Source organism: Geospiza fortis, unplaced genomic scaffold (genome assembly GCF_000277835.1).
Source record: "Geospiza fortis unplaced genomic scaffold, GeoFor_1.0 scaffold88, whole genome shotgun sequence".
NCBI lineage: Eukaryota > Metazoa > Chordata > Aves > Passeriformes > Thraupidae > Geospiza > Geospiza fortis.
In genome coordinates this window covers 503,000-522,216 of record NW_005054434.1, presented here as the reverse complement: position 1 = coordinate 522,216, position 19,217 = coordinate 503,000, and the positions used below count along the sequence as shown (strand labels likewise).

Here is a 19,217-nt window from a genome sequence, read left to right as displayed (position 1 = left end):
CAGTTTTCAAAACCTGATCTAAGGCTTGTTGCAGAGAAGGGATTTCTGATCACAATGTCTTTATCCTCATTACAGCAGCAAGAGGAGGGACATTTGGCTGGAGCAAAATTTCACAAAAGCCTTTGTCCTGATATAGTGCCAACACGGCATCACTCAAACCAGAGTGATCCTCCCTGAGCTGGCTAAGCCATGTTCCTCTCCAAAAATAATGCCCATGGTACAATACAAAACTGCTGCATCATGCCAGAGCAGCTGTCCAACTCTGTAACAAGCTTTTTTCAGACTACACAATTTTAACAGGCTGTAATCTGTGTGCTGCACTCTGCAGCTCACTCATAGCTCTCCCACAAGGCAGCTGCAGAGTCCAAACACATCCACTCAAGTGTCTGCAAGCTGAGTTCAAGTTACTCTTTCTGTGGGTGTCGCGGCATACCTGACACTTTCAGGAACTGAATCAAGTCTAGTCACAAATACAAACCAGAACAAATGTTTTTTGTAGTTTCCTCGAACATTTCTGGCTGTTTGTTTTTCTCTTGTCTCAGGCAAGATATCGACATATAATAGAGATGTATCTACCACTACTTGTGACTGATTTTTCACACAAAACATAGACATCTTCCTATAAGAGTAACTGGGTTTTTCTCTCTGTTTCTCTGGTTCCACACCTGATACCTAACAGACTCTTGTTGATTTTCCTAAATTAAAAAAAAAATCTTGCTGTGCTTCCTTTCTTCCTTTTTTTTGAGATGTCTCTGTTCTCAAGATCCTATTTTAAAGACAGCATTACGGAGATGTATAGCAGGAATCCTATGCTATGAATCACTATGAGAGAAAACTCCCTTTAACTTAATTCAGAATATCAAATCAAGAATACTGAATACTAGCCTTTAAAGCAGACTAAAAATATATTAGCTAAACAGACAGCAAATTGGTTCACTCACAGCTATATTCAAAATAGTGGTGCAATGTAAGCCCTCCCTCTCAAAGTTCTTAAAACAAGAATTGTTCAGGATCTGGAAAAGTAAGGCTGGAAAAAGATGGATCTTCCCCTAAATGTCTCCAGCTGCCTCTGCAGAACACACATACTGGGTTAAGTAGATTTTTGCTTTTTGACTAGTATGAATGTCCTGATGAAAGGCATCATAACATTAATTTAAAAAATAATCTTTTTAGCTGCACAGATTTCAAAACCACTTTTCCATCTTAAAGTACTGAGGTTCTTGACAGCCAAAACTTTAGTTTTTGTAAAATCTTCAAGAACTCTCAGAAGCAAAGAAAATAAATGTTCAGTTATGAAAGGAATGACAGCTCATTGACAGCAGAGCTGAAAGGCAGCTCTTCTCCCTCTCATCTCCCTTTCCCCACATGCTTCTATTGCCCACCTTGCCCTGATTTATCTGATCAAAAGTTGATTAAATTCTCTCTATCTAACAGCATTTTCCTTGTTTAATCAAGGCAATTAAAGTCATGAGAGAGTGCAGAGAATGCACAGATTGAGAAGGGGCCATGCAGCTGTAGGCAGGACTTATTTTGGTGGCAGTTTTCTTTGATCAGTTCTGCTGCTGGCAGTGCAGCCTCATGGCACATTGTATCCTCTCTCATGCACTACTCCTTGCCACTTGGAAAACTCAAACTGAATTTGGAGAAAATGTTGAGGTACAGTGGGAGAGTGAGGGATAAAATGAGAAGTAAAAATAGACTGTAAAACTTTCATAAAGCCAAGGAGAACTAGCATTACAATTGGAGAGGAAAAAAAAAAACTTGACAAAATACCGTTTCTTGTTACAGCTTTTACATTAGTATTTATAACATACCGGTTATCTGTTTCTTCAACTTTTCAATTTCTTCTTTCAAACTTTTAATTTCTAAATCTTTGCTTGCTGTTATTGGGCCATCTACTGTTGAGTACTGAAGAGCCTGCACTGTCTGGGTGGACTCTAGAAAAAGATAGAAGAGAGAGGGATGAATAACATGCCTGACATCTGAGGAGATCAAAGAGATACTACTGATAAATTAAGACATGCCAAAAGATCCCGCACTGGGCATTCTACAATTTGCAATTTCCAATTATTATGTGCCAATTTTTCAGTAGCTGTCAGCTAGACCAACTAAGTTCTTAAAAGTTTTAAGAACAAAATGTTTATAACATAGTGACCAAGGTACAGTGAGACCAAAGTTAGCACAAGAAGTTGCACACCTGGTGTATTTCAGGCATAAAGTGTAACAGAAATTTAATTTGTCAACGAAAATAATAAAAAGAATTCTTTTCTGCTAAAAAGCATTCCAGGAGGTATATTTAATTTTTTTTCCCACAGCATAAACAGTGCCATACAAAACTGCAGGTTAATCTAAGTTTAAAAAGTGATGGAATGATTTTTTTTTTTAATGACTATACCTTGCAGTTTTCTGCTAAGTTCAAGCTTTTCCTGTTCTAGACGTCTTATCCTCCTCTCATAAGCTTCTGTGGCTAAACTATCCTCCAAAGTTCTCTGAATGCTGGCATCAAGATCCATGGAGGGTGGTCCAGCTGTCAGTCTTAGACAGCTGCGGTCTGAAAGAACACTGGGGAAAAAAAAATAAATAGTATTGGATTTTACAACAGCCGGGTTTAAAATACTGCTATAAAAACATCAATCAATAAACAGTTTAAGTTGTTAATTACCATGCCATTTATTATAACATCTTGTTATAATACCTTGTTTGTATGTGCTCATTGGAAATTGAAATCATGTTTACCTAGCATGCCTGATCTCCTCAATGCATTTTTTGTTACACCAAATTGGATGAACTCCTGATTAAAAACCATCATGGATATGCTATGTTAGCCAGATAGCAAAAAGCAAAAGCTTAGACAGTAAAATTACAATAGCAGTTCATTTGAGAATAGTCAATCAAGTATCACAAATGCTTTAAAGACAACAATCACTAAAAATGGCATGAAATTATGCCATAACAACTAGGGCATGGACATGTCAGAAATGCTGTGGCTACTCATGTACACATGCTACTTCTTATGCAAATAATGCTTTTGAAGTCTAGGACATTCTAGGACATAGTCACTTTCCCAGCAGAAACAGGCCTGTCTTTTCAATTGTTGTAAATAAACAGTTTCTTTATTTCCATAAACAAGGAGCATACAGGGGACTTCCCTGTTTAGTTTAGCAATGGAAATGAGCGAAATAAATTCTACACCAATAGCAGATATCAAATAAAGTAATTTTTACAAAATTTCTATTCAGACTTACAGAAGTGTCAAAGGGCTAGAAATAAAAGTGGTTTTAATGTCTAACAAACTAAGTTCTGTTGGGGTCTACATATCTAGTCTTAATTTTGTAATGGGCAGTTGATTTTATATATTCTCTTATAACAACCTTTCTCATCAAAACTCCCCTGAGCACAGGTGCTGACCTGTACATCTATGTAAATTTCACCTGCAGATTCTCTTGAACAGAATTCTCTTGAACAGAATTCTCTTGAACAGAATTCTCTTGAACAGACAGCATTTTAGATGATGGTAATTTCCTCAATAAACCATTCTTTGATATCTGTTCAGTATGATTCAAAACCAGAAAGTTACAATACTGTGTAACTAGCCTACAGACAATTTTTGAACTCATAACTTACCAGCTACTTGTATATGTGAAACCCACAAATGGTAAATGATGGCCAGAAAATGCAGTGTGGGATGGTGGAGGCATTGTTTCCTAGAAAAATAACAGGACAGTTGAGTAAGCAGTATCCTACTGGACTGTTAAAAGAAACATTTTTCAGTTTAACCATATGAGAAGTGTTAGTATCATGTGAGCTACACTCACTGTCATCCTTATCTACAGCCCAAATACGAAACAACATCAACTAATTCTGTTTATAATAGCATTTAACATATACAAAACCAGAGCATGCTGACATAAAAATGTCTTTCTAATTACATAGGCTATTTTTCCAAGAAGCTCTTAGCACAAAGTGTAACACCTTTTATTCCCTGCTATGCTCCTCTCTGCTATTCAGTCAACAGGGCTTCCTGCCTGTAGAATTACCAGCCCACTTCTGAGTGGGCCACTTCTATTTGGAGAGAACAATCAGCAGGCATTTACTAGAAAGAAATAATACCAGAGAGAGTTCTAATCCCATTACTGCTTTTAACCATTTCTTCATTCTTTGCTCCTCTTTCTTGCTAGACAAAGAACTACAAACAAAGACAAATCTTTGAGTTGCTATTCAGGCTAAAATAACCCTGTTGTTATTTTATTTGGACTATTTGAAGTATTAATATTCTTAAATTTTCTGTTAAAAGCTTCCTATTTAACCCCAAGATGCACGGTTTATGTTGCTCTACTAGAGATGGCCATAACAGTCACCAAAAGAAAATCCTCAAGAAGATGATTATTGCACTGGAAGTGATAAAAGATTCCAAATTGTCAGAAAAGGTATATTATATATACCTTTCTTAACAATTTCTTTCTAAACCAAACAAAAATGAATGCAAGGAAACAGCTGTACATTTCCTTTATATAAAACTCTGCAGGAAAGGACAAGGAGTAAGACTGCATTCAAAAGAAATCTGAAATTACCTTTCCAGTGGTGATGTCAGCTATACTGCATCACAACCTTGTCCTCTTAGCTGACAAAAACCTTCATGTTATAAAAGAGTTCCCAAACAACACTAATGATTATTGCTAGATTGTGTAAACTCATGAAGTTGAGCATTTTGGAAACTAAGGACAAGCTCAAATTACAAAGCCTTAACTTTCCACTAAATCATGAAAAAAATCTCAATTATTACAGATTACTATGGTTAGAAAAAGTAAAATTCTACTTCTCCTTTACATTTTGTTTTCACCTTTCATAGATTCAAATTTCAAAACTGTATTCACAAATAACTTTTAAAAATATCAAATGCTTAATTGCATGACTTTAACAGCCCACATGACAATTCTCAGATACCACACTGAGAGGTTACTAAATATCTAAAATATTGTTTCTATTGATCATAAGGTAAGATTCTGTGAAAGAATTTGTTTTGCAGAGGTCAAGATACATATCTCCTGCTGCTTGTGTGAATTTAGCAGTACAACCATGCTGAGAAAATTATGACTGAATCTCTCAATAAGGCTACCAAACCAAACAGTGAAAAGCTAGAACCCAGCACAGCTTAGGCTGCCTGAATAGCACAGTTTTGCCCTTTATGCTTGTGTGTACATTCAACATACTTTTAAAATGTCATTATTATGTATATAATTTTTCCATGGGATTATGGTCTCATTCAAAGTTCAGGAAGAAAAACAATCATGGCTTTTCAACACTGTCTTTTATCTTGAGCATTGGGTTTTCTTCATTTGCTCTGTGCAATTCAAATCTTGCCAAGAATTTTTGAAAAAAATAAAGTCTCATGGGCTTATCTGTGTTGCTGACTTCTATAATAGCAGTGTGAGTATGTGGAACTTCCTCAAAAGATATGTATGAAATATGGAGGAGAAAATACCTCCAAGTTATATATAAGGAATTTGAGGCAAAGCAATATGAAATACAATGTCCACTGGTCAAAGCAAAAATGTAAAATATTCTCAGTCGTGCAATGCCTTTAGGCTAGGCTTTTTCAGCAGTTCTGAGATACTAGGTGTGAAAAGAAATGGCAAGAAAAGAACATCCTTATATTAAAACAGAACAAAACCTTCAGATGTTTCAAATTAGGAAGCTGAAAAAGAAGCTCTAGAAATTGACATTCCTCTAACAGTTCAGGGGCGCTGCTTTCCACCCCCAAATGTCTAAAGCAAAGTAAGAATTGGACTCAGTTTTCTCAGCTGAGAGTCCAGTAGCTCAGCAGAGGAGCATTCTTTCTTCACCTGCAGGTCCCTGTTCCTTCACAATGGTAAAGCATTCACATTATACAGGCATAGTTTGAAAACTTCAGGTGGGAGAATGGGCTCTAAAAAGGAGGAGTGGTGGAATGGACAACACTAAAATGTGTGAACAACCTCTAAGAGGTATTTCAGCTTCACAAAGACCTGCTATATATAGCATCCACTCCAGCTACTCCATCCTCATAGCTGTTGCTGGACAAAATGTGCAAACAGGTATCTGAAGACTGTATAAACAAGTTTTAAGATAAAAATACTTCTGTTGTGAAGGGAGGAGGAAATATCAGATGTGAGGAAACAAAATGAAAAAAGTGCAAGTCATCCTACTCAGCTACACTGATTTGCTTAATTTGCCCATAAGGAAAAGGGGTCTGAGATTTAACCAGAGATCACAGAATCACTTAAACTGGAAAAGACCATCAAGATCATTGAGTCCAGCCATTAACTGTCGGGTCCATCACTAAATGACTTTCCAAAGGACCACGCCTGAAAACCTCCAGTGAGTCAACTGACTCCACCACTTTCCTGGGCAGTCCTTTTGGTTATGAAATTTATCCCAATATCCAAACTAAAGCTCCCCTGGCTCAACTTGAGGCCATTTCCTCTTGTCCTGTGGCTTATTACTTGGGAGAAGAGACTGACACCCACAAAGTGTTTTAGTCAAAGCGGTTTCCATGTTTTAATGTGCAGCTGGAGAAAAGGGAAATGCAAATAATGATCATCTTGTCTACAGCAACTCATGTTGCCACTTATCGGCATGCCCAGAAAACTGAGATGCACATGCAGTTCAGAAAACAAAAGCAAAAGTGGTGAAAATGCTTTACCTCACATGTAAACAGCAGGTTTCTGCATCTTTCAACAGACACACACACAAACACACCCAAAGATATTTCCAAAGAGAGAACACAAGGCATTCCTCCAATGCTAAGGCATCTATCATTTGTCAAAGCTCCTTTTCAAAAGCATATAGAAACAGAAAGTCTCGTAAAATCCATAGTTGCAGAGCATTTTAAGGAAAGGTAAAAATATTTTTTCGTTCCTTAAGAAATGCCTGTAATATTTCTCCTACATTTCTCAAAACACAAGTTGGAGAAAAGACTGGAAAAAGTTTAGTGAAAATGAACTGAAGGGAATCAAACACCAACATGAGCAATTAGATTAGAATAATAAAAGACAGTAAAATGCAATGTTCAAACTTATACCAAGTCTTAGCAATGCTCAGCTAGAAGTAGTCTTGCAGACTATCTGTATGTGAATGTATTATTCTTTGTAAGACATGGACACTAAACTTGTTACTGCAACAGATGTATGTTAGCTAAAGACACGTAAAGCTACAATGAATTTATAAACCTTATCCTTATACAAGTATGATTTTAGGACCAGCCTACAAACTATGGAAGAATTCCCCTCTCAGTTCTTCAAAGCAGCCTCTAACTGTTATTTATGCAGAACACAGCGAAATAAACTGCCTTTTCCATACATTTTGTTACAAAGTATACCACAAAGGCTGATTCATCAAAATGTTAATTGTATACTTACAGAGTTTTTTAAGCAATCATCATCCACATCAAAGTTTGATGTGTCAGTAGGGCTGCTGACTTCTGGGATGTAAGGTGCCTCACAGTTCCTAATGTTGTCCCAATCAATCCCAGCAAAAAATGGATGGCTCTTGAAGTCTTCTATTCCATTTTGTCCAAGTCGATGCTCTCTGCTACAAATGAGCCTTCGGATGAGGTCCTTTGCACTTTCAGAGACATCTGTCACTTGAGCAGGAAACTGAAACCTCTCCTTAAAGATTAAAAGAAGAGGAAATAGTTTATTACCAAGAAAAAGTTGGAAAAATTTACCTTCTTAGTGAAAATCATTAACTAGAAAAAGAAATGTGCAAACATTCCAGCTCTCAAATACATGCAGTAAGGTTTCAAGGAAAAGACTTCTGCTAAGGATAGAAACTATTAAGATATTTTGTCTTCTACTTTTTCTCCTTTATTTATATTCCTTTTACACTACAGCTGTTGAATTTTACAGCTAGCTCCATGTGGAAGAACATTTTAGAATCTTCTGCATAAGCCAAGGAATGGGCTCACCAGAAAAAAGAAACACAACAAGATTGATGTGATGTAGCCAAGACAGACTCCACAGAGTGAATTAACATCTATGTTTCCAAACCCAGATTTTAAGTTTTAGCCTTATTCCAAAGCAAAGTCATCTGCAATCCATAAGCATTAACTTGCTACATGGAAACATATTTTTTGTTCTACATTTATGAACACTTAACATAATTAGTACATAAAAACTTATTTTTAAATACGTGTTCAAGTTACCCCATTATTAAAAATTAGCTTAGAGACAGACAGAAAATGCACTAACTTTGTGGTTCATTATTTTCCCATAGGTCTCCACCAAGGACTCAGCATAAAAGGGCGTTTCTCCATAAAGCATTTCATACATGCAAACGCCCAGGGACCACCAGTCACACTCGGGCCCATACTTCCCTTTTCCATCTTCCATGGCCTGCAAGATTTCTGGAGAGATGTAGTCTGGTGTTCCAACTGCCACTGAAGATTGGACCTGGAGAAGTTACATTTTCAGGATTAAAATCAACTGTCATCATTACAGACACTGTGGCGCTATGCCCATGCATATATAAATTTAGTCCAGCATTCTTGTCATAACATAACAAACAACTAAACACAAGCAAAAGCTTCTAAATTCATAAAGAAATACTTAAGTATACAACTGCATTAATAGGCAGCCTAATAATATACTTTTGCTGAACTACTATCAATATTTAAAAACAGATAAAGGACAGAACTGTCAACTGGCAGGACTAGAGCCAGCAAGCAATTACAGATTTGGTAATCACGTATATTAGGTCAAATATTTTGTAATCCCCTGGGACATGATTAAACATACTGGAATTACATTCTAGTCACACTTAATGTGCAAATTTAAATGGACTAGAAGAACATCATCCCATTTCAGTATCTCATCCTGCTCATACTACAGCTTACATTTTCAATAAAGATTAGAGCTCAGAGCTTAAAACTGAGAGATTCATAGTTCATAAACACCTACTTGGCATTGACAGCACAGCTTCCCTTTATTTATTCATAAGCTGACTGTATGCTAAAAAGTTCTTAATATACTGCAAATCCAAGCAGTCTGCTGTTGAATTTTCAGGAAAGTCAGTTATATACCAGTACCACTTACAGCTCCATTTCATTTGCCATAAGGCACCTATTCCCTTTATCAGCACACATTTTGTGGCTATCAATGGACTGAAGAAAAAATATTTAGGAATGTATCATCCTATCATCCTTTCTAATTTACCGTTCCATCTTCCATCAGTTTCAGACAAGAACCAAAATCTGCTAATCGAATATGTCCATTCATATCCATCAAGATGTTGTCTGGTTTTATATCCCTGCAATAAAACAAATTCCAGGATTAGTACAAAATGTATTTCATGAGATGTATTGCAAGCATTAACTCTGCAAGTCTTTTCATTGAAAACCAGCAACCTGTCAGACACTCATGATATGGTGAAATTTCCACTCGAGACATTTCATGAGGCTGCAGGTAAGCCAAATCCTACAATGCTTCTTAATTTTAGTAAGAATTGTGTAGTTAAATTCCTCTCATGTCTCAAGGGTAGCCAGGAGAATTTTATTTGCTCTGAGCTTTTGTATATAAAATTTTAAAATCATCTGAAGAATTTTAGTGAAATGCTCTCAAGTGGAAGATGCACGCTTATACTGGAGCTGGAAAACAACCCCTAGATTTTACAACAGAACAAAGGCCAATGAAATCCTGAAATAGTTTACACATTTTTAGATTTGCTGTCTTTCACTGACATTCTTCTCTCACATGCATCTCAGCTCACTGTGCACATCTGTCATGCTTCTGCTGACATGACCACTGTACACACCACTGCAGCTCTCCCTGGCCACACTCTGGCTGCCCCATTGAGCTCATGATGCAGATGAAACTACCATTCTAAGCAGGCAGCATCATAAACATATAATAAACTCCTCATATAATAAACTCCTCATTTTGTAAACTTGGCCTTTTTTTTTTCTCAGGCTTTCCTTAAGTGTACTGAAATACAGGTAGAGTCTATGTTCCCAGTGTACAGCTGAGTAGGACAAAAGCCCTCAGTTACCAGAGGGACATTTGTTGTTCAACTTGTAAATTAAGTTCAAATGTTGAAATTTCTTTTCAATTAAGTATAGATATTAGAAATACACATCAAGCTACATTTTAAAAATATCTGACATTATTAGATTCTACATTCTTAGACTGTATGAATACAGGTCTACAAATATTTTTTCAGGGAATGTTTTTAAGATATAAGAACAAACCTCCTAAAAAACCAACAAAAATATTTAAGCCCTCACTTTGCTTCACTCCCCAAACAATTTAGAAAATGAATGTTCACATTGCATCTAAGAGCAAATTTTGTTGTTTGGATTTTGATGTTTTGTTCTTGTTGGTGGTGGGTTTTTTTCCCCCCCAACTAAAAGTCGAGTTATAGACAAAGCTTACTGATAATTTACAACAGAAAAAAAAAATTAGAACACACCTTGAACAACATTATAGAAGGTATGGCATAAAGGTGTCACAGTGTCCCACACCTGGTGACAATTAATATGATAACAATTGGTTGTTTGGAAGAAAAGAACTTCCCGAATTTGTGTTACTCAAAGACAAGCAGGCAGAGGCAGATGCTGAAAACAAACTTTAGGCACCTTTCAAATGCTCAGAAATATTTACAAAGCAGAAAGCAAACACTGCAAGAAATCACACTTTCACAACTTGCAACTGAGCATAAAGACAATTCTCTACAAAGTAAATCAGAAAAATAACCGAGTCCATTCTCATAAGCCCATTCTTCCACTTGATTTTTGCTGACACTGTATATGCCAAAGAGTTGCAGCCTCCAGACTGAGATAGTTGTGTTTGTTTTGCACTCACCCACCAAAAACATTCCTTAAACACGCTTCTAAATAAAAACAAACACATGCCACTGAGACTGCTGGAATTATAACTTCAGTTTAAAACACTTTGCAAAAACATGCACCCAAAATCCAGTTCCTCCTAGAAGCTGGACCTAGTTCAAGCTAAACAAAAACATGAGTCACCCTTGAGGCTCCATTTATCCATGTTCTATCTTTTAATATATTCCCAAGAGAAATAATAATAACATTAATAACCATCATCATCATCCCAACCTCTCCCATTCAATCTCACAAAACAGCAAGAAAACATGAAAAATCTCATTGTGTTGTCAACACTGTGCAAAACCAAACCTGCAAACAACACTGAATGCACTTGAAGGGAACAACAATTTCTTGCAGAGTGGTATTTGTAATGCTCAGTAATAACATCATAAGAATAATTTTTACAGCTAAGGAAAAAACAAAAGACCAACTTAATAAATACAAATTCTTTTCAGCTCTTGTAACAGAAGCTATGGACTATGAACAATTGTTCTGAATTCTGAGCTACATTAATAAAAGACAGTTTGAAAGACAAGAATTGCTGGTACCTGCAGAGCAGAGTAGGCTATAAGCAAAGGGAAAGAAAATTATGAGCCCCAGAGGGGAACAAGGAACAGGAGTAATTATTGCCAGTGTAACTGAAGAGTGTGAAGGTGGTGATTATGGGGAAAAATAATGTCTTAAACCCTTCATCTTTACTGAGCCTGCAGCAGCTAGATTGCATTAGAATGATGAGTTTTGTTCCAGGTTTTCTTTTGAATGACATTTGTTTACTCTCTTTAGTGATTAGAGCTGATCTATCTCCTGTTCTAAAGAGAATATGGTATTCTCTCTTCACATTCACTCCACCTTCTCCAGTTTATCCCAGTTTCTTCAATGTATGGACTGGTTCCTTCTACTTCCATCTCAACTACATTTTTATTACTATTTCTCCTAGACTCACCTCAAAAGCTGAGATGTCCAATCCTTCACAGCCTATCAACCCCAAATTTCCTCCCTTTCTATTTCCTCCTTTCTCTCTCACCTTCTTCACTCCCAAGTCCTCATCTCCCTGCTTGTTCAAATTTAACTAATCTTGTTTTTTATCCCGTTTCAGTTCTCAGCAGTCACTATTTACTCACAATCCTGTTCCACTGGCTTCCTATTCCCATGATACAGGACAACTGTATCCTCTTTCCTCATGTCCAGTTCCTGTCCAATTTGCATGGCAATCTTCTTTGGCACCAAAAGGAAGAGAACTATCAGTAACAGAGACACTCCACACAGTCTCTAGTGTCTATTTATCAGCATCTCCCCAAATTTCTTCAATATCACAGCTCTGAAGCAGTGCAAATACAGCAGAAGAAAACTGAAAAGTATTTAGGGGTCAAACTCTGCACACAGTTGTTTGGAACTCATAACAACTGGAATATTGAGGGAAAAATTATAACCTGAAAATATCTAGGTGGGAGAAAGAGGAATCAAAATATATCCATGACTCATAGAGGATCCTCTCCTGAATTTCAAGTCTCCACACCTCATAGCAGATTTTCTCACTGGTTTTGTAATAATTATTTTCTTAATTGAAAATCTATATAGAAAAAGCAATCCATGATTCTTGATCCTGTTTCTGGAAAGAGGAACACTTATTGCTTCAGGCAAACACTAAGGAAGGAAAATTCCAGACCAAGTACCTAAAATCTGGCAAAATTAACGAGCAAATAATGAAAAGTTATATGGCTCAGTGAATAGAGCACTGGGCTGAATCTTTGTAGATAAGAATTACCAGGTGACTGTGGGCAGACCATTTAAACATCACTCAACAAGAACCACGGTGCTCAGTCAAGCAATTAATATCATCTGGCTAGAAGGCTGCAGAGCCTAAATACCCCACTAACTCTGTAATTAGTTCACTGCAATAAAAGGTCAGCCCACTTGAAATATGAAATACTAATTCACTTTCAAGAAATATAAGCATTTGAAAGGTATTTTTTGAGCCAGATTTCGAGTGGGAACAAGTATTGAATAGCTCTGACTCCACTGTTCTCTCTGGAGACCCTGAGCCTGAGCAAGTCCCTGACAGTTCAGCCCCACTCTGACAGCAGCTTCTGGGGGAGGGAAGCTCAATGTGCAAGGGGCACAGGATGCCAGAGCCAAGCTACTACAAATTCTTCAAATATTCTCCACACTGAATTAAGGGAACACAGGAACTCAACATACCCAAAGAAACTTTTTTTTTTTTTAATGAGTGATTTAACAGCACTAAAGGAATTAGAAATCTGGACCAAAGAAAACTTCTCTAGAAACAGATAATGTCCATTTAAACTTTGACTTCAACAGAGTGTCCAGGAGCAAATTCTACTTTTCTGAGCTTTGTTGGCCTTGACTGTAGGAGAAAATCAGCACTGCACAGCAGCTTTGGAGAATGCAATAGGAATAAACAGTGTGCAATACTGAACACTTCACTTGCACTGAAAATGAGCAAAGGCTAATGAAAAAAAGAAAGAAAAATCTCTAATGAATTCTTCCTTATAATGCTTCTTAGTTTAATGTGGAGAGCTGTTCTTCAGATTGGCATGTTTACCCAGATGACTTCACTAACCCCTCTTTAAAACCGCTTACTTTCTTAAGCTGTAATTAAAACCCAAACATTTTACATACTAACTATGTTAATATAAACAACTTTCTGAAATGGGACTACAGCAGATACCTGGATTATTGCCATTTATTTTGATTTCTCTGTTAATGAGCCAGAGTAGAATTTCATTTGTTCAGTAAGACTCAAGAAAAAGTATTCCCTCTGAGACATGCTAAATCCATAGCACATTCCAGCTGTTAAATAAACTAAAAAAGAATTTTTAATACATGTGAATGTATTTTTTTCCCTGGATTTATTTCTTATACTAAAGGAAACTTAAGGAATCATGAGGTCTTGCATACTGAAATTTGCACTAGAAAATACTCTAAAGTTCCTTACAACTTAAATTATCTGATCATCTTATGGTTTCAAAGCATATGGGTGCCTGAGGTTCACCTATGTCATTCCTTGAATCACTGGATCACTGCAATTCTGTTCTTTTGAAGACCACATGAAATTCCTAAGGTCTGCAGATCAGGAATCAGCAGGTTTAGAAGAATCTTAAATTTTGTTTCGAGGGCAGCTTCATGGAGGAGGGGATCAGACAAACAGAACAGAAGATGCATCAAAAACAGAGGGACAATTATTTCAATTGTATCAGAATGACTGAGCAGCAGTGGTGTCAAACCCTACCAAAGGCTCCGCCAGTGGGTCAACCCACAGGCTTTTATCTTCTAAGTTTGTGTGATACAATTCCCAGTGGCATTAAAGATTTTGTGATCAGTAGGGATCCCTCTTCTTTGTAGCTGTACAGTTATGATGGAAATTTACTTGGTTTAGTTATTCATCTGTATTATCATTTTTTCTTTCAAAACATAAATGATCAGCCAGAAATGGAGGAAGAAGCAAGTCCTTCTCCTCAAGATCAACAGAAGTGTCCAGGTGGCGCAAGTGGGAACCTCTTAATATGTCCAACATATCCTCCTTGGAATAAATTTCAGATGCTGATGGACTTTTATTTATGCTGATGGACTGTCCTTGCATACAGAGCTGAGCTCTTAAAAAACCAGCAGAACTGAAATGAGAATAAAGGGACTCACACTGCTCTAAATGCACGATGTGAGCTGAGCCTGAATAAAGAAATTGACCTGTCTGAAATCAAAGGAGCAATGTGAGAGCTGAGCTACTAGCTTATTTGAGCCCAGTAGGTAAGAAAGAGATAACCTGGAGAACAAATTTTTATTTCTAATGCTAACATTAGAAAAGCATGGAAATCAATTAATTTTCCTAAACAGGTCACATGCCTCAAGACATGCTATTTTTGAATAGCAAGGAACAAAGTGAGTAGGCTCAAGTGAATTATTTTTCTGTGAAAAATTCACATGAACAGTATTTTTTAATGCTACCAATGCAAATTAAAACACCAGCATTTGAGAAAAACAAATTAGTTTCAGGTGTAACTGCCGGCACAGAGAAACTGATGCAGAAAGCTTATTGCCAATTAAAGATTTCACAGTACATTATTTGCTCATTGTACATGCAAGAGCATTCCCCAAAAGTATAAATCAAAAGATTAAAAGCAGACATCAATGATTATAATTGTTCGCTCTTACAACAAGAAATGCCATCCTTTGCCAAGTTACCTACTTTAAGAAAAAACACAACCAAGCCTTCACAGCCAGAATGCCTGGACTTTTTATCCAAAATTCGTTCAGAACACAAGATTATCCTTAGCCAGGACAGAAGTTTGGCAAACTGCTTATTTCACTCCCTTCTGTTGTTTCAGGCAGACTTTCCCTCCATACCCCTCTCTCACAAAGAAACGCTACATCCACGATTAAAAACGAAGACATTTGGTTTTGGCAGCACTCCAATGAAATGAGAAAATTTGGTGCCTGTGAAGATTTTATTAAGGCAGATTTTATTTTATTCAGTGATGCTCTGCTGACATCTTGCTTTAGATACACAGAGTGACACAAATGGTGAACTTCCATCGAGAATGCTGTTCAAATAATGCCTTTTTTCACAGTCAAAGGTATGGACATTGATGTCCAGCAGGTTATTTCTATTTTCCAGTACAGTGGACTGGGTTATATCAAAGTCAGCATTGCCATATTCTGCCAACTCTGGTTTATCTGAATTCTGATGAGCAAAAGTAGAAATAAGCTCCATCTGGCAGAAAGACCAATGAGCACTGAGCCAAATTAGATTTGGACAGTCGGCGGTTATTCTTTAGCAATCCCAACAAGATAGGCTGCACAAGATAGCAACATGAGAAAACTGGAATATGTTGTACCTCATTAACCATGCCTCTTATCAAGACTCTACTGTGCCTTCTCCTAAACAGACACTCCTTCATTTTTGGGTGAAATCCAAAAAGCACGTATTTCGATTGAAACCAAAATAATTTAAATAACTTTGATCTTAGCCTTATTATTTGTATAGCACCCAAACCATTGCAGCATGTTTGTGTACTAAACAAAACCTGCTTCATGTAAAGCTAACAAACTAAAGCTTACAAGCAAATAAATGCAGTAGCCTTGCATACAGCTCTGAAGTCAATAGGAATAGCCAAAGACTGAACACTTCAGAATTTAAGCCTTAATAAGAAGAGCAACTACAGGGAAAAAAAATAAATGCTATAATCAACCTTCTCTTATAATTATTTTTTCTTTAACAGTATCTTAACAGTGTAAAACTCCCTTGTTTTCTCTTTAACTCTTGATAATAAATTATTATGTATGTGCTGTTCCAGAAATACACAGTAATTCACCTCTGCTAAAAGCATCTCTCTATTGTAAGCAGCAGCAGATTCCTCTAAATCTCATTACATTCAATGGACAGACACTCATCAATGAGTTGGAAACATCAACCAAACCATGACAATAAAGGCTCTAGATCTGTGATATAGTCATTATTTATTGATCAGTGTGGATAATTTTATATTCATATTGTCACACATCCTAACCAAATTTTATTCTTAGTAATATCACAAAACTAAATGAAGAAAAACACTACGAAATTCAACTTTCCAAGTACTCTGTGCAGTACATTCAGTGCAGGACCTACAGAATCAGATACTTCCAAACTAACTTAGTTCCACACCACACTTTCTGCCAAAGTGTACCTTTTTAAATCCCTAATCCAGACAGAGAGATAATTTCAGTTTTCACTAAAAATAAGGTAATTAAATTACATTTTTCTTTTACTATGAAGAATCTGCACCACAGACTTGAAGTATATAATGCAAACCAGATTAAATTGAATACTTAGCCACAGTGAGTTTTTTGTGTGGTAACACAAAAAGTAATGAATTTAAGTACCAATGAAAGATACTCAGATGAAACATTAGAAAATGTATAATAATGACAACAGGACACTAGAACAGATTGGTTCAGGAAATGCCACCATCTCCATAACTTTTCTTTCAAAACCAGTCAGACAAATGTCTGTCAGACTGGTTTAGCTACAGTTTGATCCTGCCTTGAAGCCCAAGGAAAGCACTAGCTGACCTCTCCAAGTCCTCTCCCAGTCCTTTGCTCTACAGTCTTTAATTTCTGCCACTCAGATAAGTTTTCTGGACACAACACAGTGTTTACCTTATGGTATCCAATGTTCTTTATGAATTTCAAATGCTAATAAAGGAAATAATAACAAGCAACAGGGAACGAGTACATCAGCCAACACATATATATCTTGAGTTTGTTCAGGCACTCATATTCATTCCTGAACACTTGAGCAGAGTGTAGTTACTGGCTTATAAATATATGCTCCACCACATCATATTATAATATCCCAGAATTAATTTACCTCAGAAAAATGTCTCCCTGTGGGCTTTGTGCATATGTATTTGTTGCCAAGTAATGGATATCTCAAACACCATAACAGTTGAAACCCAAAAATAATTATTTTTAAAAGCTGCTTATGTCCATTTTCTTCCTTCTTTTAAAAAATTAAGTAAAAGGGGTGATTTGAAAAATTCTTTTCGATAAATGCTTGGCAGCTACATACTCCCCACAGCTACTGTCTTCACCTAAAATGCTGATCAGCTGACAGAACCAGTATCTATGGAAAAAACCCTCCCATGCAGGTTAGGCCCCTCATGCAGCACTTTAAAGAGATGTCAGGGTAAAGTCACTTGTGATTGCCTAGGGATTATTTCTATTGTCAGACTAAAACTAGGAACACACTGTGCTATTTGATAACCATTGTAAATTTGGTTCCTTACAAGGCTGATTTACAGATTGATTTTAAATGCCAATGAAATAAGAATAAAAGAATGCTAGACATTATCAGAAAGCCAATTCCTTATGTCACAAACAATCAAGCACGCAAGAGAAAGTCCAATGCATTCTGAATCTTGAAAAAGTTCATATTAAAAAGCAGAAGTTAATTTACATAGGAACTGTTAAAAACAAATTGAAAAACCCAAACCCAAGTTAACAGGCCTCTCACAGTGGATCAAGAATATAGGAGTTCATAACTTTCCTCAGGGTTGACTTGTAGCACAGTTACTGGTATTAGACAAAAAAACCTTGTAAGGACTCAAATCTAAAATTGAGCACACAAAGTATTGAACATTTGAATGTTTAATAATGCATTATTCTTGAACAGAATAGTATTATAGAGTAAAATTTAATGCATGAAAATATGAAAGCCTTGTACCTCATTTCTTTTTGGGCAATTTTAGTAGCTTTTATAGCTATTCATGATGGTCTCTCTTGCTGCAAAAGACTGAGGTATAAGCACAGAAGTGTTGAAAGAGGAGCAAACATAAAATCAGAGAAACAAAACAGGAATGTTTTTAATTATTTCTTTTTCAGAAACAAAAACTGATTTGGAAAACAAATACTTGTTTTGAAAATCACAAAAATCAACACAGGAAATAAGTAAAAATTGCTACTAACTGAATGTAATTTGTAAAAATCAAGGAGACAATGCTTGGGAAATGAGGTAAATATTCTTACATGAGACAAGCTGTAACATAACCACAGCACAATACTGTAAACTCTAGAGGTACTGTGCCACTCAGTGATCAAAGCCAATCCAGAATTATGGTTAATTTGAAAGGACTACTCAAAAAATCCAGTGGGAAAGGGGTCTTGGGAATCCGCTCTCAGTGACTTTGCTCTGAGCAGGAGGGTTAGATCAGCTGACCTAAAGAGGTCCCTTTCAACCCCACCCATCCTGTGATTCTGAAATTAGGATTAAAGCTGCCTTTTAAATTTTATTTCACTAATAACCTTCTGGTTATGTTGTACCAAAACTCCTCCAACCTAATTCTGAAATGCAGTAACACCCAAGTACTACAGGTTGAGTTGTAGCAGCCTACAAACTTCTAACTTCTTGTGGCTCAAGACAGAAACTATCTTTAGCCTTTTAGCGTTAAGAATATGTCTATTTTTGCACTGGAAATTGCAGTTCATAAAACAAAGATTAAAAAAGTCTTTCACTCTCTCTGCAGGGATATGACAGGTAAAACCACGAAATTATCGTGATTGTATCTTGACATTTAATAACAGGCTTACAAAATTTGTTAAAATTAAAAGCTTCCTTTCCCCGACCTAAAGTCTGACTAACAGAAAGCCCCTATTTATCCCAAAATGCTCAGTAATCAAGGTTAGTCTCTGACATTGCTCTGACAATGTTAAGATAATCAGTGCTGGCAAGATTGGCCTGAAGCCATCAGACACCACTCCATGAGCAGCCCTCCACACCACTGCTCTGTCACACAATTTTCTCTGTGTAAAAAGTCTTGGCTATCACAGAAGGTTCATCTCCTCGTAAGAATGCCTACAG

At 36.6% G+C, this 19,217-nt stretch overlaps 1 protein-coding gene across 4 annotated transcripts in view; it reads right to left on the bottom strand.

The window, feature by feature from the left end:
- CDC42BPA (CDC42 binding protein kinase alpha) overlaps positions 1-19,217 on the bottom strand; it is a 179,124-nt gene that overhangs the window by 67,596 nt on the left and 92,311 nt on the right. For all 4 annotated transcript variants that reach the window (XM_031061941.1, XM_031061938.1, XM_031061939.1 and 1 more), the window contains exons 6-11: positions 9,192-9,285; positions 8,229-8,429; positions 7,398-7,646; positions 3,625-3,704; positions 2,396-2,562; positions 1,815-1,937 (exon numbers count right to left, since the gene is read on the bottom strand). In XM_031061941.1, coding sequence (XP_030917801.1) covers positions 1,815-1,937; positions 2,396-2,562; positions 3,625-3,704; positions 7,398-7,646; positions 8,229-8,429; positions 9,192-9,285 — 914 coding nt within the window. The remainder of the gene's footprint in view (positions 1-1,814; positions 1,938-2,395; positions 2,563-3,624; positions 3,705-7,397; positions 7,647-8,228; positions 8,430-9,191; positions 9,286-19,217) is intronic.